This window comes from Musca domestica, unplaced genomic scaffold (assembly GCF_030504385.1).
Source record: "Musca domestica strain aabys unplaced genomic scaffold, Musca_domestica.polishedcontigs.V.1.1 28, whole genome shotgun sequence".
NCBI classification, from domain to species: Eukaryota; Metazoa; Arthropoda; class Insecta; order Diptera; family Muscidae; genus Musca; species Musca domestica.
Window position 1 is genome coordinate 6,236,563 of NW_026712293.1, and position 25,605 is coordinate 6,262,167.

General features: G+C 35.9%; 1 protein-coding gene across 1 annotated transcript in view; it reads left to right on the forward strand.

The window, feature by feature from the left end:
- The first annotated feature begins 825 nt into the window (after positions 1–825).
- LOC131803244 (uncharacterized) overlaps positions 826–25,605 on the forward strand; it is a 99,956-nt gene continuing 75,176 nt past the window's right edge. The window contains exon 1 of the mRNA XM_059124339.1: positions 826–1,888. Within this exon, the coding sequence (XP_058980322.1) occupies positions 953–1,888 (936 nt within the window). The 5' untranslated portion in view covers positions 826–952. The remainder of the gene's footprint in view (positions 1,889–25,605) is intronic.

Genomic DNA, 25,605 nt, shown 5'->3' on the forward strand with positions numbered 1-25,605 from the left:
GCTCTTCCCCCGGAAAGAACAATTATCGATAGGGCGTTTACTACAACTGGTGTGGACTTTGCTGGTCCCTTAGAGATAAAATCGTTTTGGGGTCGGGCTTGCAAAATTACAAAAGGATATGTTTGTGTATTCGTTTGCTTCTCGACCAAGGCTATTCATTTGGAGGCAGTATCGGATTTGTCCACTGCCAATTTTATAGCCGCATTACATCGCTTTATAGCGCGTCGAGGTTGTCCAGGTACTATATTTTCGGACAATGGCACAAATTTCGTAGGAGCTTCACGTGAAATTGACCGGAATTATCGTCGTTTCATTCGTGAAAGTTGTGATTCAGCATCAGAGGCTCTTGTTCAACAGGGTGTCGTATGGAAATACATTCCAGCTGGTGCACCACATATGGGTGGTCTATGGGAAGCTGGAGTGAAAAGTTTTAAGCAACATTTCCGAAAACATTGTCGAAATCTTCGGTTTACCTTTGAAGAAATGGCGACAGTATTAGCTCGCATAGAGGCTTGTTTGAATTCGCGGCCGCTTTGTCCTATGTCAGACGATCCGGGTGAATTAGTTTCCTTAACACCCGGTCACTTTCTTATTGGTGCGCCTTTACTAGCTCCTCCCGAACCCATGGTTAATGAATCACCGATCTCGCTCGTGAATCGGTTTAGAAAAGTCCAAGCGCTTGCTCATCAATTTTGTATCAGATGGAAGGAGGAATATCTAAAAAATTTGAATATGCGGTACAAGTGGAAGTACCCTGAAAGGGAAGTAGATAGGGGTGATTTAGTCGTCGTTCGACAAGAAAATCTACCACCGACCTCATGGAAGTTAGGTCGTGTCATAAATGTTTATCCCGGTGTAGACGGACATGTTCGTGTCGTGGACGTTCGTACGACAAATGGCGTTGTAAAGCGGCCGATAGCTAAGTTGGTCATTCTGACCGACCAATCGGCGAATGAAGAAAACTAAATCATTTTTTCTTCTTAGTATAATGGATGCCACCAATATGTTTGAAATCGAACTCCTCTCGAAGATCGACACCGTATTAGAGAGAGCGGACGAGATATCTGGTACCAAAAGGCGTACTACATCCGAAGCTGTTGAGGAACTGGTTAAACCTATTGCGGCCGTAAAATTGTCGGAGTCGGTAACAGAATCCGTAACTGCGGATTCAGCGCCGTTGCCTACCTCCCAATTATTGGAATCCGTAACTGCGGATCCAGCCCGCGGAAAACCATCAGAATCCGTAACTGCGGGTTCATACGTATTGCCGTATATCGCGGAATTTGCATCTGGGGGGCCAGACCCCATAACTGTGGGATCTGTAGTCGTATCGTCAGCTCGGGCAAATCCATCAGAGTCCGTAACTGCGGGCTCCCCGGGCACATCAATCGTGAATCGTAACGGGTGTCGGGTTTGCACTCGCCGGCATGCTCTTGGTACATGCAAAGAATTTGTTGCTATGTCTGTAGAAGCCCGTATACAGGTTGTCATAACACATCGGGACTGCACACGATGTCTCACAAAAGGACACCAACGGAGGGAGTGCCATAGTAAGAAGGTCTGCTATAGATGTGGAGGTGATCATCACTACCTGTTGCACGATGATCCTAAGGATCACCATTATTCGTCCCGGAGTCGAAAAACTACAAGACCCCGTCCGTACCCAAGTTCCGAGTCTCGTCCGAACGTCAGGTCTGGTTCACATCCGTCCGTACATACCACACCGGCTGGTTATCACACTGCTTCTCCCCTTAACCTATTATCTCTACAATCGGTGGCGACACTATCACCAAGTTTAGTGGTGAGAATTCATTGTGTCGGACCATCATACCCAGTTCGGTCAGTGTTAGACCCATGCGCTATCCAAAGTCAAATATGTGCCTCAATGGTTGACCACTTAAGACTACCAACCTCCAATTTGGATGGAGTTCGTTTTTGCCGATTTTCGGCCACTTCAGTTTATGATCCGACACAGTCGATCATTGTTTCGGCTCGAGTGACAGATCTTCGCCACGTTTTCACGCCAACTGAAGGAGTCGTTCCTAGGTTTACCCCTAGCAGATCCCTCCTTTTACCGACCAAGTCGTGTTGCTTTAGTCCTAGGTCATGATGTGTATGCTAAAGTCATCACCAGTCGAGTGCAAGTCTCTCCAGGATTGCCTATCGCCCATTATACAATATTTGGATGGGTGTTTGTTACACGTAACCGTAGTATATGTTATTGAATTTGAAAATATTGAAAAAATAAAATTGAATTGAAATTAACAGCTCACAACTGCACTGTCCTCCTTTCCTTTGGTATCAACATTTGTTATATATTAATATATCTGTAAAATGTTATTATGTTGGTTGTGTTACAACATTTATAATGTTGCAAGGGGGTGGCCAATGTTTAATTTAGAATCGTAAATTCATTAATTTCCATTGTCGTCTCCACATTCATTGTGTTTGAGACTTTATCGAATGCTATACTCGTTACAATCTGCATATTCCTTTTTGTTACAACATTGAACTGTCAAATGCAGATTCTAACGAGTATAAATTTGCCGCCGACGCCTCTTTTCGACATTATAAAAGGTCACTCTTGTTCTCGCTGCCAAACCAACCAACAGGTAATCTGTCCTACACCTTTTTCTAATTTATTAATTTATCCCAATAAATCTACCATACTTTTTTTGAATTTAAATTTAAAACGTTCGTGTTTTTATTTTATTTATTTTTACACGCAATTTCGGCGGTAACAGGTATTATCCAATTTCCTCAAAATTAGCTGAACTAGCAAAGTATCCCACGACGATGTGTCAATATCCAGATTGTTCAGAGCTAACATACGATCTCATGTAGTTTAGTGCTAACACACAAATTCGTGTAATGCCGTAGATGAGACCCCTTTTTGTTGATTCAGAATCCGCTCTACCAGTGTGAAAACAAGAACCCGTTTATTGTTGTAACGTTTTTTTTTTAGATCGTTCCCAACGCCTCACTTTCCCGCCCCTGCCGACGGAGAGGGCCACCTCCTCTCCTCTCAGAGCAAACAAAATAAATTGAACCTGTAAAGACTCTATCTTTTTTGAATATATTTTATTGAAAGGGCTCCAACGTATGGCTCCAGCCATATTCTAAAGTAGGTCGAACAAGGCTGATAAATAAGCGTTTGGTCACATAAGGATCGTCGAATTCCTTTCTTTCGCTTTATAAACCCTAGTAAAGACATTGCTTTATTAACACAAGACTCTATATATAAATTAAAACGTAATTTATTGTCTAATATGACACCAAGATCAAGAAACGAGTCAACATTATCCAATTTGTAAGAACCTATGAAATAGTTGTAGTTCATATGCTGAGATTTATACAAGGACAATTTTTTACAGTACAATTACAATTACAATTTTTTATAGTACCTCCCGACATTTTGATGATTTTAGCAACTTTATTCACCGGAATTGTTTCAACTTTGGTATTTGAAGTTCGACAGAAAATTGTCCGTGCAGTTCCACGTCCATACAACGCCCCCATACAACGGTACCTCCCGATATTCGGTATTTTTTATGATCTTAGCGACATTATTCATCGGAATTGTTTCAAATTTGATATTTGAAGTTCGAAATGGATACTACAACCTAAGACAGAAAATTGTCTGTGCAGGTCCACGTCTTCGTATAGCCCCCATATAACGGTACCTCCCGATATTCGGTATTTTAATAATTTTAGCGACATTATTCACCGGAATTGTTGTGAGAATTAGAGTGCAGAAAAGTTTAACATCGTCAGCAAACATTAATATTTTTGAGTTTCGAATAATAGATGCAAGGTCATTTAAATAAAGTACAAAAAGTAGTGGACCTAAATGACTACCCTGAGGAACACCTGAAAATACTGTAATATTTTTAGAGAGAGTATTATTAAAAGATACCTTTTGGGTACGGTCATGCAAATAATACGATATCCATTTTAGGAGAATTGTAGAGAAACCCATTATGTCAAGTTTATATATTAACAAATTATGGACCACCGTATCGAAAGCTTTACTGAAATCAGTATATATTATATCAGTTTGGAGATCTTTTGAGAATCCAGTGTGAACATTAAAGACCAGTTCTAATAAATTTGTCAAGTTGTTGTGATACTATAGATATAACGAAATGAGTTATTCGTTGTGTAACTAAACGTTCAAAAAGTTTGGGAATTGCACTTAGTTTTGCAATGCCCCTATAATATTCAATAACACATCTACTGTCAGCTTTATGCAATGGAATAATAAAGCTCGAACGCCAAATAAAAGGAAAATACCCTAGGTTTAAGAAGTATTAAAAATACTTGTTAGAGGAAGATATAGTTCATGTGAACGTGCTTTTCAAATAAAAGACGGTTCACCATCTGGACACGCTGAATTGGAACATTTCAATGAAGGTAGACCATTCAACACTTCATCTGATGTGAGAATAATACAAAGAAACGGATTAAGTTCATTAATACTGTAAGAGGATTTTACACCCTTAGTGGAATATCTGGAATACGTACTTTGAAAAAAAAATCTGCAAACATGTCTGCTATTTCCTTAGGTTCACATGATTCTCTACTACCGAATCGCATACTACTGGGAAATTCACGGACTTATTGACGAATTTATAAAAGTTCTTAGGATTTTTATAGAGGCTGTTTCTCATCTTGACTGGGTTTTAAGAATAACATTTAGAATTTTCAGTGTTGTATAAACTTCTAGCTTTTGTATAATTAGTAAAGCTTATGGTAGAATTGTTTTTTTTATTTTAATTTTTTAAATAACCTGCTTTTATGTTTCGTAAGCGCCTACGTTGAAGGCTAAACCAAACTGGAGCCATATCACAGCACATTTTCACAAGTGGGACTGAGGTTTCTAATGCATTATTAATTATTTTATAAAAGCTTGAAATACGAAAATAAAAATTACCTTCATAAAAATAAAAAATAAAAATTACCTTCAAAACACCAATTTATATCGGATAATGTAGAACGCAGCAGATCAACGTTAGTCTTGCCAAAATTTAACTTACGCGACTTATTTTGAGACGAAGTATGTACTGTTTGAATGTTACTAAGTTCAATGGCTACCATAAGAGTAGGATGATACATATCCTCTGGTTCCGAGAAAGGAGTGCTTCTGCACACAGAAGAAGTTAAGGATGAAGAAAAAATTAAATATAATATTTTACATTTCGCATTATAGATAGAATTTATTTCATAAAGACATTGCTCAAATATGATTTCCCAAAAAGATGACATCTCAGTAGAAAGTTCTGTAGAAGATACTGGTACATAATCTACAATATTTTCTGCTGGTACCCATGCTAGATTAGACAGGTTGAAATCCCCCAGACGAATGATTTCCGCGTTCGAGAAATGATATAAAAAGACCTCTTTTATTAAGGCTGAATGCATAAGATAAATATCAATGTCTGAATTTGGAGAAATATATGAACAAGTTATAATAAAATTACAATTTAGATATTTTAATTTAACACAAGCAAATTCAAGGGTGTTCTGCTACCAAAATACGTTCTGAGGCAATGGCATTATGAACGGCAATGAAAAATCCTCCACCCATTTTATTTAATCTGTCTTTTCTGTAAATTTGGTACTGATCAGATAAAATCTCAGTGTCACGAATTTGTGGTTTTAACCATGTTTCCATGAATGCCAAAATTGAATGTTTTCCTTCCTTAGAATTTGCTCATCACTTGCGTAAATGAAACTTTTTGTGTTCCCACAAAGTGAGTGATGTCGGATTCTAACGAATAACTAAGTGTTTCCGCCACTTTGCAACACCGCGCGTACTCGTCGTTTTTAACTTGTTCTTTACATTTACTTGGCTTTGGATTTTCGTCCGCAACAAACCACCACCAATTGTAAAAAAAGGTAATAATATTGTTTTTCCGAACACATCACAAAAATCATAAACGCTGCCTATCATCATCCCTTATCATCATATAATTCATACAATATTAAGGTGTGTAATGTCAACATAAAAGTGAGCAACCGCGAGTGTTTTTTTTTTTTTTTTTTGGTATTATTTAAAAGGAAAATTTACCAGTATTTTAAATTTTAACATACGTTTGTCTTGTAGCCACGGCGCTTTGTATTTGTTGTTATTCTCTTCGAGAATAATTACAATTCATATTCTCGGTTACGAAAAATAATAGTAATCGAAAAATGCAGTGAATCCTTTAAAAATTGTTGGTGCCATTATATTCTGTTTAAACAATTTAAATTGTTAGTGTTCTTTAATCCATCGTCCGGTTAAGGACAAAAAAAAGTAAAAAAGCTGTAAATTCGGCCGGGCCGAATTTTGAATACCCTTCGCCATTTGGAACGAATTTGGCAATTCTCAAAAACAATAAAATCTGATAAAAATTTTGTTAAGATCTTAAAAATACTGAATGTAGCTCTTCTATTGGGGTCTATACAAACCTGCATAAGTAACATTTGCCATAAGCCATTGCAATATTCAAATGCGAAACTGAAAAACAATCGGTCATAATGTCGATAAAATCAAAATACCGAATATCGGGAAGTACCGTTATATGAGGGCTCTACGAAGACGTGGACCCGCACAGAAACAATTCCGGTGAATAATGTCGCTAAAATTATCAAAATACAGAATATCGAGAGGTACCCTTACATGAGGGCTATACTCTTTATAAGCGTATAAAAGCATTCTGGTGAGCATTCTCCAGAAAAAAAGTTATTAGTGATTTAATTCAAGCGTGATAGTATCATTTCTTTATATTTGGCTGGAAAAACACAAGTGGCTATCGTTAGAACAATCCAGCATTTAAATGTGAATAAATCTTTTGTGTCTCGAACCATCTTTCGTTACCGTGATACCGGTAGCGTAGCCCGACGTCGAGGAAGTGGACGGAAGAAAACTGCAACATCAGCCGAAATGGTTCGAAAAGTAACGAAGCGACTTGATCGAAACCCCCGAAAAATGTCTCGTGGGTTGAACATATCGCAATATTTCATTCGGCAAATATTGAAAAATTACCCATTGAAATTCCAAATAGTGCAAGAACTTACTTCGCAACAGTAAGAAAATAGACTCAATATACCCAAAAACTTGCTTTGCTTGCCGATTTTGATTTTCTACGATTAGAAAACATTCGTTGTCCAGCAGTTTGTAAACAAACAAAATGAACATGTTTCCTTGTCAAAGAGGTCAGCTGAAAAAGTGCATTTTCGGTTGGTCATGTGTGAGCCGTCATAACAGCCCAAACATTGTATGTAACGGTACCTCCCGATATTCGATATTTTGTTGATTTTCACCACATTTTTTCAGGGAATTTTCTAAAAATTGGCATTTGTAGTTCGCAATGTGTAATTTGAAGTTAATGGAAAATAGCAAATTCCCTTTTGAGGAATTTTCAACTATTTTAGTTAGAATTGAAAGTGATGTAAACACAAGTTACACTCAATCCTTACCAAAGCCAATACTATAAAGTAGCCCAGCAAACATCGATCATCAACAAGAGGCGAATAAACTCAAACGGGAAGTTAAAAAGCTACAGGAAAGGGCTAAAGAGCATGAATAGCGGACCAACAAGAACATCGAGCAACGAAAGCACAACACCCAACAAACGGCCAATGGCACATCAAATGCCATGCAACAACAACAAAATCAACGTAAAAAGCAATATTATACAAGTAAAAGAGCTGTAAGTCCACGTCCCATCCATTTTGTCTAAAATATATATACAATGTTCAATGGCGGAACACTGCACGTAATCGTATAGCCCCTATATAACGGTACCTTCCTTCCTATATTCGGTATCTTGATAATTTTTTTGTTGGCCCGTGACATTTCTTCAGTATAGTCCACGCGCAATATTACCAACTATGTTGAATGGAGAAAAACGTCTTTGATAAATAACTCATTTTCTTGTCCCGGATCTTTCTGAAATTGTTGCTTTTATTCGTTGTTGCATAGAGCCAAAGGTATTAGGATAAAGTTATTAATAGTGACAATAATATTGGGCTTCTTGCAAGTTTTGGTCTTTTTGTCGGAATGACGTTTCTTGTATCTTCGTCTTCTAACGATTGTATCGTTGTGAAACTGATATCGCCTTACATTGGATTTTTATGTGTTGAAGCTCCATTTTGGGTTTCTGCAAATAATGGAGCCAACCTGTGAATGGCCCGCTTGAATAATCCAGTGGATGTTTTTACTTCGGCGACTCTAACAACTCCGTCACCACCGCAGAACACATTTACAATTATACCTATTGGCCATTTCATCGGAGAAAGATTGTTTTCCTCTATAATGACCATATCTCCTTTCATAAGATTGTTCATCCTTTTCTTCCATTTGTAACGTTGTTTAATTTCTTGTAAATACCTTTTAAAGAATTGCTGCTTAATTTGTTAAACTAACTTCCAGTTTGAGGTGCTGGACATTTTCATCATATTTGCTCTGCTGTCTACTTGCGAATGGTAGAATGTTGGCAGGATTATCTTTGGATGGGACATGTTTAAATTGTTCTGGTAATGTTAATGTTTGGATAACTGATACCCTATTTGCTACAAAGGTTTTCTATAAGTTTGAGTCCGATTTCATCCAGGCGAGTACGATCTCAGATCAGTCTTCACTCTGTTAGCCAGGTTAGCTCCTACAACTGCTACACATAGTTCTAATCGAGGCAGTATTTGTTGTTTCAAAGGAGCTATTCTGGACTTAGCACAAATCAGTCGTAAAGCTACGCGACTGTCCTTTTTAATAAAGCGAATGTAAACAGCAGCGCCAAGGCTTTTTCGGACGCACCCGCAAATACATTCAACTGCGTTTTGATCAAAATCTCCCCACAAAAAAGAAATGTCTTGGGATATTAAAATTATTGAGACGTTCCAATTCAATTCAGAATGTTTTCCACGTAGCGCAAAGTTTTACGGACTGGTGCAAGCAGACCAAGAGGGTCGAGAAGTTTTTCGAGTTCAGACGTAACTGAGCGTTTTGTTACTACTTCGAATAATCAATATTTACCTTTACGAAAAATTGATCGGTTTGCGGCATCCATTAAATTCCCAATGTTTTAATCGTTCTTCTTATATTTTCATTAAAATCCAAGTTGACTTCTCGAAGTGTTTGAAGACCATTTTCTAAGATTGAAGCCGTGTTGCTTTAATATAGTAATTAATTACCTGTGAGTCTCAATAGCTGTACTTAGGCTATCGGCACCGCTGAGACCGTCATCCATATCAAATTTTTCACTGAGCATTCATGATCCGAGTGGATAATGTACATTAAATCAATGGGCCAATGTACATTAAATCATTTAATGAATACCTTGAAGACTTTTTTGCGGATGCATCAAATACGACCCTTAGTTTTGTTTTACTACTATCAGGTTTAAGAACACTGTGATGCGGAATAAAATATTTAGGGTTTGATATAGCACCCACATCAACGTTTTCAATGTGTCTTAGGTGCTCATATTCTTACATAAACTTTATGTATTGCATTCTGATATCTTCTTTCTGTAAAAGTCGGCTTTCCAAACACGGTTATACACCATTGTATGGGATTTCCCTAATGATGATGAAGATTCTCGAAAAGGAAGTCTTACAATAAAACAGCCGTTCTGATCAGTCTGAAGATGTTGGTTGTAATGGGATTCGCAAAGCTTTTCTAAGGGAGACATTACTTTCTCTGTTGTTTCTACTTCGATCAAAAATTGTATAAGGTTTGTATTTGAGATTTGCTTGATCAAGTCACCATGCTTCCAAATTAGTTGCAAATTTTTAATTATTAAACAGAATTTGGATATTTACACGGCGATAGGAATTTCTTAACCGAGTACAGCCCTAAATTCGCCTGACTTACCGTTTGCAGCTTTGATGATAAGTGTGGCGGTGACTAGAATTACGTTAGTTTGGTCTTCCGCTAAAGCTGAAAAAATAGCAGCGATATTGACTGGCGTGGAATCGATCATTTAGGTTGATTTTTGGCTTGCGACAATCGATGATGCTTCAGATTTTTTTGGCAAGTCTTGTGCTTATTTTTACAGTTTTTTGCAGTTACAAGTTTGTGCCGCATGATTAGACTTAAAACAATTTGCACACAATTTTTATTGCTGCACCCATTTGAATCTTTCAGCTTCTGTCGTTGCCAAAAATTGCTTACAATGATAAAGGTGAACGTGGCCATTTCTGCATAGGCCAGAATTGAATCCCCACTGATGCTATGGACGGCACAGTTTCTTTGAACCTTGGAATTAAGATAGAAGGCTTAAATTTTGCACACGTGTTTATTTTTCCAGTGGGCAGGTTAAGTTCGTAAATGGGCCATGTAGATACACGTTTTCATATAGCCCCCATATAAAAGTGCCTCCCGAATTTTTGATGATTTTAGCAACTTTATTCACCGGAATTGTTTCAACTTTGGTATTTGAAGTTCGAAATGGATACTACAGCCTGTGACAGAAAATTGTCCGTGCAGTTCCACGTCCATACAACGCCCCCATACAGCGGTACCTCCCGATATTCGGTATTTTTTATGATTTTAGCGACATTATTCATCGGAATTGTTTCAAATTTGGTATTTGAAGTTCGAAATGGATACTACAACCTAAGACAGAAAATTGTCTGTGCAGGTCCACGTCTTCGTATAGCCCTCATATAACGGTACCTCCCGATATTCGGTATTATAATAATTTTAGCGACATTATCCCGGAATTGTTGTGAGAATTAGAGTGCAGAAAAGTTTAACATCGTCAGCAAACATTAATATTTTTGAGTTGCGAATAATAGATGCAAGGTCATTTAAATAAAGTACAAAAAGTAGTGGACCTAAATGACTACCCTGAGGAACACCTGAAAATACTGTAATATTTTTAGAGAGAGTATTATTAAAAGATACCTTTTGGGTACGGTCATGCAAATAATACGATATCCATTTTAGGAGAATTGTAGAGAAACCCATTATGTCAAGTTTATATATTAACAAATTATGGACCACCGTATCGAAAGCTTTACTGAAATCAGTATATATTATATCAGTTTGGAGATCTTTTGAGAATCCAGTGTGAACATTAAAGACCAGTTCTAATAAATTTGTCAAGTTGTTGTGATACTATAGATATAACGAAATGAGTTATTCGTTGTGTAACTAAACGTTCAAAAAGTTTGGGAATTGCACTTAGTTTTGCAATGCCCCTATAATATTCAATAACACATCTACTGTCAGCTTTATGCAATGGAATAATAAAGCTCGAACGCCAAATAAAAGGAAAATACCCTAGGTTTAAGAAGTATTAAAAATACTTGTTAGAGGAAGATATAGTTCATGTGAACGTGCTTTTCAAATAAAAGACGGTTCACCATCTGGACACGCTGAATTGGAACATTTCAATGAAGGTAGACCATTCAACACTTCATCTGATGTGAGAATAATACAAAGAAACGGATTAAGTTCATTAATACTGTAAGAGTATTTTACACCCTTAGTGGAATATCTGGAATACGTACTTTGAAAAAAAAATCTGCAAACATGTCTGCTATTTCCTTAGGTTCACATGATTCTCTACTACCGAATCGCATACTACTGGGAAATTCACGGACTTATTGACGAATTTATAAAAGTTCTTAGGATTTTTATAGAGGCTGTTTCTCATCTTGACTGGGTTTTAAGAATAACATTTAGAATTTTCAGTGTTGTAAAAAACTTCTAGCTTTTGTATAATTAGTAAAGCTTATGGTAGAATTGTTTTTTTATTTTAATTTTTTAAATAACCTGCTTTTATGTTTCGTAAGCGCCTACGTTGAAGGGTAAACCAAACTGGAGCCATATCACAGCACATTTTCACAAGTGGGACTGAGGTTTCTAATGCATTATTAATTATTTTATAAAAGCTTGAAATACGAAAATAAAAATTACCTTCATAAAAATAAAAATTACCTTCAAAACACCAATTTATATCGGATAATGTAGAACGCAGCAGATCAACGTTAGTCTTGCCAAAGTTTAACTTACGCGACTTATTTTGAGACGAAGTATGTACTGTTTGAATGTTACTAAGTTCAATGGCTACCATAAGAGTAGGATGATACATGTCCTCTGGTTCCGAGAAAGGAGTGCTTCTGCACACAGAAGAAGTTAAGGATGAAGAAAAAATTAAATCTAATATTTTACATTTCGCATTATAGATAGAATTTATTTCATAAAGACATTGCTCAAATATGATTTCCCAAAAAGATGACATCTCAGTAGAAAGTTCTGTAGAAGATACTGGTACATAATCTATAATATTTTCTGCTGGTACCTATGCTAGATTAGACAGGTTGAAATCCCCCAGACAAATGATTTCCGCGTTCGAGAAATGATATAAAAAGACCTCTTTTATTAAGGCTGAATGCATAAGATAAATATCAATGTCTGAATTTGGAGAAATATATGAACAAGTTATAATAAAATTACAATTTAGATATTTTAATTTAACACAAGCAAATTCAAGGGTGAAAAATCCTCCACCCATTTTATTTAATCTGTCTTTTCTGTAAATTTGGTACTGATCAGATAAAATCTCAGTGTCACGAATTTGTGGTTTTAACCATGTTTCCATGAATGCCAAAATTGAATGTTTTTCTTCCTTAGAATTTGCTCATCACTTGCGTAAATGAAACTTTTTGTGTTCCCACAAAGTGAGTGATGTCGGATTCTAACGAATAACTAAGTGTTTCCGCCACTTTGCAACACCGCGCGTACTCGTTGTTTTTAACTTATTCTTTACATTTACTTGGCTTTGGATTTTCGTCCGCAACAAACCACCACCAATTGTAAAAAAGGTAATAATATTGTTTTTCCGAACACATCACAAAAATCATAAACGCTGCCTATCATCATCCCTTATCATCATATAATTCATACAATTTTAAGGTGTGTAATGTCAACATAAAAGTGAGCAACCGCGAGTGTTTTTTTTTTTTTTGGTATTATTTAAAAGGAAAATTTACCAGTATTTAAAATTTTAACATACGTTTGTCTTGTAGCCACGGCGCTTTGTATTTGTTGTTATTCTCTTCGAGAATAATTACAATTCATATTCTCGGTTACGAAAAATAATAGTAATCGAAAAATGCAGTGAATCCTTTAAAAATTGTTGGTGCCATTATATTCTGTTTAAACAATTTAAATTGTTAGTGTTCTTTAATCCATCGTCCGGTTAAGGACAAAAAAAGTAAAAAAGCTGTAAATTCGGCCGGGCCGAATTTTGAATACCCTTCGCCATTTGGAACGAATTTGGCAATTCTCAAAAACAATAAAATCTGATAAAAATTTTGTTAAGATCTTAAAAATACTGAATGTAGCTCTTCTATTGGGGTCTATACAAACCTGCATAAGTAACATTTGCCATAAGCCATTGCAATATTCAAATGCGAAACTGAAAAACAATCGGTCATAATGCCGATAAAATCAAAATACCGAATATCGGGAAGTACCGTTATATGAGGGCTCTACGAAGACGTGGACCTGCACAGAAACAATTCCGGTGAATAATGTCGCTAAAATTATGAAAATACAGAATATCGAGAGGTACCCTTACATGAGGGCTATACTCTTTACAAGCGTATAAAAGCATTCTGGTGAGCATTCTCCAGAAAAAAAGTTATTAGTGATTTAATTCAAGCGTGATAGTATCATTTCTTTATATTTGGCTGGAAAAACACAAGTGGCTATCGTTAGAACAATCCAGCATTTAAATGTGAATAAATCTTTTGTGTCTCGAACCATCGCTCGTTACCGTGATACCGGTAGCGTAGCCCGACGTCGAGGAAGTGGACGGAAGAAAACTGCAACATCAGCCGAAATGGTTCGAAAAGTAACGAAGCGACTTGATCGAAACCCCCGAAAAATGTCTCGTGAGCTGAACATATCGCAATATTTCATTCGGCAAATATTGAAAAATTACCCATTGAAATTCCAAATAGTGCAAGAACTTACTTCGCAACAGTAAGAAAATAGACTCAATATACCCAAAAACTTGCTTTGCTTGCCGATTTTGATTTTCTACGATTAGAAAACATTCGTTGTCCAGCAGTTTGTAAACAAACAAAATGAACATGTTTACTTGTCAAAGAGGTCAGCTGAAAAAGTGCAATTTCGGTTGGTCACCAGATCTCATGCGTTGTCCATGGTGATTATGTGAGCCGTCATAACAGCCCAAACATTGTATGTAACGGTACCTCCCGATATTCGATATTTTCTTGATTTTCACCACATTTTTTCAGGGAATTTTCTAGAAATTGGCATTTGTAGTTCGCAATGTGTAATTTGAAGTTAATGGAAAATAGCAAATTCCCTTTTGAGGAATTTTCAACTATTTTAGTTAGAATTGAAAGTGATGTAAACACAAGTTACACTCAATCCTTGCCAAAGCCAATACTATAAAGTAGCCCAGCAAACATCGATCATCAACAAGAGGCGAATAAACTCAAACGGGAAGTTAAAAAGCTACAGGAAAGGGCTAAGGAGCATGAATAGCGGACCAACAAGAACATCGAGCAACGAAAGCACAACACCCAACAAACGGCCAATGGCACATCAAATGCCATGCAACAACAACAAAATCAACGTAAAAAGCAATATTATACAAGTAAAAGAGCTGTAAGTCCACGTCCCATCCATTTTGTCTAAAATATATATACAATGTTCAATGGCGGAACACTGCACGTAATCGTATAGCCCCTATATAACGGTACCTTCCTTCCTATATTCGGTATCTTGATAATTTTTTTGTTGGCCCGTGACATTTCTTCAGTATAGTCCACGCGCAATATTACCAACTATGTTGAATGGAGATCTTAAAAACGTCTTTGATAAATAACTCATTTTCTTGTCCCGGATCTTTCTGAAATTGTTGCTTTTATTCGTTGTTGCATAGAGCCAAAGGTATTAGGAATAAAGTTATTAATAGTGACAATAATATTGGGCTTCTTGCAAGTTTTGGTCTTTTTGTCGGAATGACGTTTCTTGTATCTTCGTCTTCTAACGATTGTATCGTTGTGAAACTGATATCGCCTTACATTGGATTTTTATGTGTTGAAGCTCCATTTTGGGTTTCTGCAAATAATGGAGCCAACCTGTGAATGGCCCGCTTGAATAATCCAGTGGATGTTTTTACTTCGGCGACTCTAACAACTCCGTCACCACCGCAGAACACATTTACAATTATACCTATTGGCCATTTCATCGGAGAAAGATTGTTTTCCTCTATAATGACCATATCTCCTTTCATAAGATTGTTCATCCTTTTCTTCCATTTGTAACGTTGTTTAATTTCTTGTAAATACCTTTTAAAGAATTGCTGCTTAATTTGTTAAACTAACTTCCAGTTTGAGGTGCTGGACATTTTCATCATATTTGCTCTGCTGTCTACTTGCGAATGGTAGAATGTTGGCAGGATTATCTTTGGATGGGACATGTTTAAATTGTTCTGGTAATGTTAATGTTTGGATAACTGATACCCTATTTGCTACAAAGGTTTTCTATAAGTTTGAGTCCGATTTCATCCAGGCGAGTACGATCTCAGATCAGTCTTCACTCTGTTAGCCAGGTTAGCTCCTACAACTGCTACACATAGTTCTAATCGAGGCAGTATTTGTTGTTTCAAAGGAGCTATTCTGGACTTAGCACAAATCAGTCGTAAAGCTACGCGACTGTCCTTTTTAATAAAGCGAATGTAAACAGCAGCGCACAGTTTCTTTGAACCTTGGAATTAAGATAGAAGGCTTAAATTTTGCACACGTGTTTATTTTTCCAGTGGGCAGGTTAAGTTCGTAAATGGGCCATGTAGATACACGTTTTCATATAGCCCCCATATAAAAGTGCCTCCCGAATTTTTGATGATTTTAGCAACTTTATTCACCGGAATTGTTTCAACTTTGGTGTTTGAAGTTCGAAATGGATACTACAGCCTGTGACAGAAAATTGTCCGTGCAGTTCCACGTCCATACAACGCCCCCATACAGCGGTACCTCCCGATATTCGGTATTTTTTATGATTTTAGCGACATTATTCATCGGAATTGTTTCAAATTTGGTATTTGAAGTTCGAAATGGATACTACAACCTAAGACAGAAAATTGTCTGTGCAGGTCCACGTCTTCGTATAGCCCCCATATAACGGTACCTCCCGATATTCGGTATTATAATAATTTTAGCGACATTATCCCGGAATTGTTGTGAGAATTAGAGTGCAGAAAAGTTTATCATCGTCAGCAAACATTAATATTTTTGAGTTGCGAATAATAGATGCAAGGTCATTTAAATAAAGTACAAAAAGTAGTGGACCTAAATGACTACCCTGAGGAACACCTGAAAATACTGTAATATTTTTAGAGAGAGTATTATTAAAAGATACCTTTTGGGTACGGTCATGCAAATAATACGATATCCATTTTAGGAGAATTGTAGAGAAACCCATTATGTCAAGTTTATATATTAACAAATTATGGACCACCGTATCGAAAGCTTTACTGAAATCAGTATATATTATATCAGTTTGGAGATCTTTTGAGAATCCAGTGTGAACATTAAAGACCAGTTCTAATAAATTTGTCAAGTTGTTGTGATACTATAGATATAACGAAATGAGTTATTCGTTGTGTAACTAAACGTTCAAAAAGTTTGGGAATTGCACTTAGTTTTGCAATGCCCCTATAATATTCAATAACACATCTACTGTCAGCTTTATGCAATGGAATAATAAAGCTCGAACGCCAAATAAAAGGAAAATACCCTAGGTTTAAGAAGTATTAAAAATACTTGTTAGAGGAAGATATAGTTCATGTGAACGTGCTTTTCAAATAAAAGACGGTTCACCATCTGGACACGCTGAATTGGAACATTTCAATGAAGGTAGACCATTCAACACTTCATCTGATGTGAGAATAATACAAAGAAACGGATTAAGTTCATTAATACTGTAAGAGTATTTTACACCCTTAGTGGAATATCTGGAATACGTACTTTGAAAAAAAAAAATCTGCAAACATGTCTGCTATTTCCTTAGGTTCACATGATTCTCTACTACCGAATCGCATACTACTGGGAAATTCACGGACTTATTGACGAATTTATAAAAGTTCTTAGGATTTTTATAGAGGCTGTTTCTCATCTTGACTGGGTTTTAAGAATAACATTTAGAATTTTCAGTGTTGTATAAACTTGTAGCTTTTGTATAATTAGTAAAGCTTATGGTAGAATTGTTTTTTTATTTTAATTTTTTAAATAACCTGCTTTTATGTTTCGTAAGCGCCTACGTTGAAGGGTAAACCAAACTGGAGCCATATCACAGCACATTTTCACAAGTGGGACTGAGGTTTCTAATGCATTATTAATTATTTTATAAAAGCTTGAAATACGAAAATAAAAATTACCTTCATAAAAATAAAAAATAAAAATTACCTTCAAAACACCAATTTATATCGGATAATGTAGAACGCAGCAGATCAACGTTAGTCTTGCCAAAGTTTAACTTACGCGACTTATTTTGAGACGAAGTATGTACTGTTTGAATGTTACTAAGTTCAATGGCTACCATAAGAGTAGGATGATACATGTCCTCTGGTTCCGAGAAAGGAGTGCTTCTGCACACAGAAGAAGTTAAGGATGAAGAAAAAATTAAATCTAATATTTTACATTTCGCATTATAGATAGAATTTATTTCATAAAGACATTGCTCAAATATGATTTCCCAAAAAGATGACATCTCAGTAGAAAGTTCTGTAGAAGATACTGGTACATAATCTATAATATTTTCTGCTGGTACCTATGCTAGATTAGACAGGTTGAAATCCCCCAGACGAATGATTTCCGCGTTCGAGAAATGATATAAAAGACCTCTTTTATTAAGGCTGAATGCATAAGATAAATATCAATGTCTGAATTTGGAGAAATATATGAACAAGTTATAATAAAATTACAATTTAGATATTTTAATTTAACACAAGCAAATTCAAGGGTGAAAAATCCTCCACCCATTTTATTTAATCTGTCTTTTCTGTAAATTTGGTACTGATCAGATAAAATCTCAGTGTCACGAATTTGTGGTTTTAACCATGTTTCCATGAATGCCAAAATTGAATGTTTTTCTTCCTTAGAATTTGCTCATCACTTGCGTAAATGAAACTTTTTGTGTTCCCACAAAGTGAGTGATGTCGGATTCTAACGAATAACTAAGTGTTTCCGCCACTTTGCAACACCGCGCGTACTCGTTGTTTTTAACTTATTCTTTACATTTACTTGGCTTTGGATTTTCGTCCGCAACAAACCACCACCAATTGTAAAAAAAGGTAATAATATTGTTTTTCCGAACACATCACAAAAATCATAAACGCTGCCTATCATCATCCCTTATCATCATATAATTCATACAATTTTAAGGTGTGTAATGTCAACATAAAAGTGAGCAACCGCGAGTTTTTTTTTTTTTTTTTTTTGGTATTATTTAAAAGGAAAATTTACCAGTATTTAAAATTTTAACATACGTTTGTCTTGTAGCCACGGCGCTTTGTATTTGTTGTTATTCTCTTCGAGAATAATTACAATTCATATTCTCGGTTACGAAAAATAATAGTAATCGAAAAATGCAGTGAATCCTTTAAAAATTGTTGGTGCCATTATATTCTGTTTAAACAATTTAAATTGTTAGTGTTCTTTAATCCATCGTCCGGTTAAGGACAAAAAAAAAAAGTAAAAAAGCTGTAAATTCGGCCGGGCCGAATTTTGAATACCCTTCGCCATTTGGAACGAATTTGGCAATTCTCAAAAACAATAAAATCTGATAAAAATTTTGTTAAGATCTTAAAAATACTGAATGTAGCTCTTCTATTGGGGTCTATACAAACCTGCATAAGTAACATTTGCCATAAGCCATTGCAATATTCAAATGCGAAACTGAAAAACAATCGGTCATAATGCCGATAAAATCAAAATACCGAATATCGGGAAGTACCGTTATATGAGGGCTCTACGAAGACGTGGACCTGCACAGAAACAATTCCGGTGAATAATGTCGCTAAAATTATGAAAATACAGAATATCGAGAGGTACCCTTACATGAGGGCTATACTCTTTACAAGCGTATAAAAGCATTCTGGTGAGCATTCTCCAGAAAAAAAGTTATTAGTGATTTAATTCAAGCGTGATAGTATCATTTCTTTATATTTGGCTGGAAAAACACAAGTGGCTATCGTTAGAACAATCCAGCATTTAAATGTGAATAAATCTTTTGTGTCTCGAACCATCGCTCGTTACCGTGATACCGGTAGCGTAGCCCGACGTCGAGGAAGTGGACGGAAGAAAACTGCAACATCAGCCGAAATGGTTCGAAAAGTAACGAAGCGACTTGATCGAAACCCCCGAAAAATGTCTCGTGAGCTGAACATATCGCAATATTTCATTCGGCAAATATTGAAAAATTACCCATTGAAATTCCAAATAGTGCAAGAACTTACTTCGCAACAGTAAGAAAATAGACTCAATATACCCAAAAACTTGCTTTGCTTGCCGATTTTGATTTTCTACGATTAGAAAACATTCGTTGTCCAGCAGTTTGTAAACAAACAAAATGAACATGTTTACTTGTCAAAGAGGTCAGCTGAAAAAGTGCAATTTCGGTTGGTCACCAGATCTCATGCGTTGTCCATGGTGATTGTGTGAGCCGTCATAACAGCCCAAACATTGTATGTAACGGTACCTCCCGATATTCGATATTTTCTTGATTTTCACCACATTTTTTCAGGGAATTTTCTAGAAATTGGCATTTGTAGTTCGCAATGTGTAATTTGAAGTTAATGGAAAATAGCAAATTCCCTTTTGAGGAATTTTCAACTATTTTAGTTAGAATTGAAAGTGATGTAAACACAAGTTACACTCAATCCTTGCCAAAGCCAATACTATAAAGTAGCCCAGCAAACATCGATCATCAACAAGAGGCGAATAAACTCAAACGGGAAGTTAAAAAGCTACAGGAAAGGGCTAAGGAGCATGAATAGCGGACCAACAAGAACATCGAGCAACGAAAGCACAACACCCAACAAACGGCCAATGGCACATCAAATGCCATGCAACAACAACAAAATCAACGTAAAAAGCAATATTATACAAGTAAAAGAGCTGTAAGTCCACGTCCCATCCATTTTGTCTAAAATATATATACAATGTTCAATGGCGGAACACTGCACGTAATCGTATAGCCCCTATATAACGGTACCTTCCTTCCTATATTCGGTATCTTGATAATTTTTTTGTTGGCCCGTGACATTTCTTCAGTATAGTCCACGCGCAATATTACCAACTATGTTGAATGGAGATCTTAAAAACGTCTTTGATAAATAACTCATTTTCTTGTCCCGGATCTTTCTGAAATTGTTGCTTTTATTCGTTGTTGCATAGAGCCAAAGGTATTAGGAATAATGTTATTAATAGTGACAATAATATTGGGCTTCTTGCAAGTTTTGGTCTTTTTGTCGGAATGACGTTTCTTGTATCTTCGTCTTCTAACGATTGTATCGTTGTGAAACTGATATCGCCTTACATTGGATTTTTATGTGTTGAAGCTCCATTTTGGGTTTCTGCAAATAATGGAGCCAACCTGTGAATGGCCCGCTTGAATAATCCAGTGGATGTTTTTACTTCGGCGACTCTAACAACTCCGTCATCACCGCAGAACACATTTACAATTATACCTATTGGCCATTTCATCGGAGAAAGATTGTTTTCCTCTATAATGACCATATCTCCTTTCATAAGATTGTTCATCCTTTTCTTCCATTTGTAACGTTGTTTAATTTCTTGTAAATACCTTTTAAAGAATTGCTGCTTAATTTGTTAAACTAACTTCCAGTTTGAGGTGCTGGACATTTCATCATATTTGCTCTGCTGTCTACTTGCGAATGGTAGAATGTTGGCAGGATTATCTTTGGATGGGACATGTTTAAATTGTTCTGGTAATGTTAATGTTTGGATAACTGATACCCTATTTGCTACAAAGGTTTTCTATAAGTTTGAGTCCAATTTCATCCAGGCGAGTACGATCTCAGATCAGTCTTCACTCTGTTAGCCAGGTTAGCTCCTACAACTGCTACACATAGTTCTAATCGAGGCAGTATTTGTTGTTTCAAAGGAGCTATTCTGGACTTAGCACAAATCAGTCGTAAAGCTACGCGACTGTCCTTTTTAATAAAGCGAATGTAAACAGCAGCGCCAAGGCTTTTTCGGACGCACCCGCAAATACATTCAACTGCGTTTTGATCAAAATCTCCCCACAAAAAAGAAATGTCTTGGGATATTAAAATTATTGAGACGTTCCAATTCAATTCGGAATGTTTTCCACGTAGCGCAAAGTTTTACGGACTGGTGCAAGCAGACCAAGAGGGTCGAGAAGTTTTTCGAGTTCAGACGTAACTGAGCGTTTTGTTACTACTTCGAATAATCAATATTTACCTTTACGAAAAATTGATCGGTTTGCGGCATCCATTATAATCCCAATGTTTTAATCGTTCTTCTTATATTTTCATTAAAATCCAAGTTGACTTCTCGAAGTGTTTGAAGACCATTTTCTAAGATTGAAGCCGTGTTGCTTTAATATAGTAATTAATTACCTGTGAGTCTCAATAGCTGTACTAAGGCTATCGGCACCGCTGAGACCGTCATCCATATCAAATTTTTCACTGAGCATTCATGATCCGAGTGGATAATGTACATTAAATCAATGGGCCAATGTACATTAAATCATTTAATGAATACCTTGAAGACTTTTTTTTGTTTTACTACTATCAGGTTTAAGAACACTGTGATGCGGAATAAAATATTTAGGGTTTGATATAGCACCCACATCACCGTTTTCAATGTGTCTTAGGTGCTCATATTCTTACATAAACTTTATGTATTGCATTCTGATATCTTCTTTCTGTAAAAGTCGGCTTTCCAAACACGGTTATACACCATTGTATGGGATTTCCCTAATGATGATGAAGATTCTCGAAAAGGAAGTCTTACAATAAAACAGCCGTTCTGATCAGTCTGAAGATGTTGGTTGTAATGGGATTCGCAAAGCTTTTCTAAGGGAGACATTACTTTCTCTGTTGTTTCTACTTCGATCAAAAATTGTATAAGGTTTGTATTTGAGATTTGCTTGATCAAGTCACCATGCTTCCAAATTAGTTGCAAATTTTTAATTATTGAACAGCATTTGGATATTTACACGGCGATAGGAATTTCTTAACCGAGTACAGCCCTAAATTCGCCTGACTTACCGTTTGCAGCTTTGATGATAAGTTTGGCGGTGACTAGAATTACGTTAGTTTGGTCTTCCGCTAAAGCTGAAAAAATAGCAGCGATATTGACTGGCGTGGAATCGATCATTTAGGTTGATTTTTCTTATTCTTGTGCTTATTTTTACAGTTTTTTGCAGTTACAAGTTTGTGCCGCATGATTAGACTTAAAACAATTTGCACACAATTTTTATTGCTGCACCCATTTGAATCTTTCAGCTTCTGTCGTTGCCAAAAATTGCTTACAATGATAAAGGTGAACGTGGCCATTTCTGCATAGGCCAGAATTGAATCCCCACTGATGCTATGGACGGCACAGTTTCTTTGAACCTTGGAATTAAGATAGAAGGCTTAAATTTTGCACACGTGTTTATTTTTCCAGTGGGCAGGTTAAGTTCGTAAATGGGCCATGTAGATACACGTTTTCATATAGCCCCCATATAAAAGTGCCTCCCGAATTTTTGATGATTTTAGCAACTTTATTCACCGGAATTGTTTCAACTTTGGTATTTGAAGTTCGAAATGGATACTACAGCCTGTGACAGAAAATTGTCCGTGCAGTTCCACGTCCATACAACGCCCCCATACAGCGGTACCTCCCGATATTCGGTATTTTTTATGATTTTAGCGACATTATTCATCGGAATTGTTTCAAATTTGGTATTTGAAGTTCGAAATGGATACTACAACCTAAGACAGAAAATTGTCTGTGCAGGTCCACGTCTTCGTATAGCCCCCATATAACGGTACCTCCCGATATTCGGTATTATAATAATTTTAGCGACATTATCCCGGAATTGTTGTGAGAATTAGAGTGCAGAAAAGTTTAACATCGTCAGCAAACATTAATATTTTTGAGTTGCGAATAATAGATGAAAGGTCATTTAAATAAAGTACAAAAAGTAGTGGACCTAAATGACTACCCTGAGGAACACCTGAAAACACTGTAATATTATTAGAGAGAGTATTATTAAAAGATACCTTTTGGGTACGGTCATGCAAATAATACGATATCCATTTTAGGAGAATTGTAGAGAAACCCATTATGTCAAGTTTATATATTAACAAATTATGGACCACCGTATCGAAAGCTTTACTGAAATCAGTATATATTATATCAGTTTGGAGATCTTTTGAGAATCCAGTGTGAACATTAAAGACCAGTTCTAATAAATTTGTCAAGTTGTTGTGATACTATAGATATAACGAAATGAGTTATTCGTTGTGTAACCAAACGTTCAAAAAGTTTGGGAATTGCACTTAGTTTTGCAATGCCCCTATAATATTCAATAACACATCTACTGTCAATAATAAAGCTCGAACGCCAAATAAAAGGAAAGTACCCTAGGTTTAAGAAGTATTAAAAATACTTGTTAGAGGAAGATATAGTTCATGTGAACGTGCTTTTCAAATAAAAGACGGTTCACCATCTGGACACGCTGAATTGGAACATTTCAATGAAGGTAGACCATTCAACACTTCATCTGATGTGAGAATAATACAAAGAAACGGATTATGTTCATTAATACTGTAAGAGTATTTTACACCCTTAGTGGAATATCTGGAATACGTACTTGAAAAAAAAAATCTGCAAACATGTCTGCTATTTCCTTAGGTTCACATGATTCTCTACTACCGAATCGCATACTACTGGGAAATTCACGGACTTATTGACGAATTTATAAAAGTTCTTAGGATTTTTATAGAGGCTGTTTCTCATCTTGACTGGGTTTTAAGAATAACATTTAGAATTTTCAGTGTTGTATAAACTTCTAGCTTTTGTATAATTAGTAAAGCTTATGGTAGAATTGTTTTTTTATTTTAATTTTTTAAATAACCTGCTTTTATGTTTCGTAAGCGCCTACGTTGAAGGCTAAACCAAACTGGAGCCATATCACAGCACATTTTCACAAGTGGGACTGAGGTTTCTAATGCATTATTAATTATTTTATAAAAGCTTGAAATACGAAAATAAAAATTACCTTCATAAAAATAAAAAATAAAAATTACCTTCAAAACACCAATTTATATCGGATAATGTAGAACGCAGCAGATCAACGTTAGTCTTGCCAAAGTTTAACTTACGCGACTTATTTTGAGACGAAGTATGTACTGTTTGAATGTTACTAAGTTCAATGGCTACCATAAGAGTAGGATGATACATGTCCTCTGGTTCCGAGAAAGGAGTGCTTCTGCACACAGAAGAAGTTAAGGATGAAGAAAAAATTAAATCTAATATTTTACATTTCGCATTATAGATAGAATTTATTTCATAAAGACATTGCTCAAATATGATTTCCCAAAAAGATGACATCTCAGTAGAAAGTTCTGTAGAAGATACTGGTACATAATCTATAATATTTTCTGCTGGTACCTATGCTAGATTAGACAGGTTGAAATCCCCCAGACGAATGATTTCCGCGTTCGAGAAATGATATAAAAAGACCTCTTTTATTAAGGCTGAATGCATAAGATAAATATCAATGTCTGAATTTGGAGAAATATATGAACAAGTTATAATAAAATTACAATTTAGATATTTTAATTTAACACAAGCAAATTCAAGGGTGAAAAATCCTCCACCCATTTTATTTAATCTGTCTTTTCTGTAAATTTGGTACTGATCAGATAAAATCTCAGTGTCACGAATTTGTGGTTTTAACCATGTTTCCATGAATGCCAAAATTGAATGTTTTTCTTCCTTAGAATTTGCTCATCACTTGCGTAAATGAAACTTTTTGTGTTCCCACAAAGTGAGTGATGTCGGATTCTAACGAATAACTAAGTGTTTCCGCCACTTAGCAACACCGCGCGTACTCGTTGTTTTTAACTTATTCTTTACATTTACTTGGCTTTGGATTTTCGTCCGCAACAAACCACCACCAATTGTAAAAAAAGGTAATAATATTGTTTTTCCGAACACATCACAAAAATCATAAACGCTGCCTATCATCATCCCTTATCATCATATAATTCATACAATTTTAAGGTGTGTAATGTCAACATAAAAGTGAGCAACCGCGAGTGTTTTTTTTTTTTTTGGTATTATTTAAAAGGAAAATTTACCAGTATTTAAAATTTTAACATACGTTTGTCTTGTAGCCACGGCGCTTTGTATTTGTTGTTATTCTAATTGTAATTATAATTACAATTCATATTCTCGGTTACGAAAAATAATAGTAATCGAAAAATGCAGTGAATCCTTTAAAAATTGTTGGTGCCATTATATTCTGTTTAAACAATTTAAATTGTTAGTGTTCTTTAATCCATCGTCCGGTTAAGGACAAAAAAAAAAAAG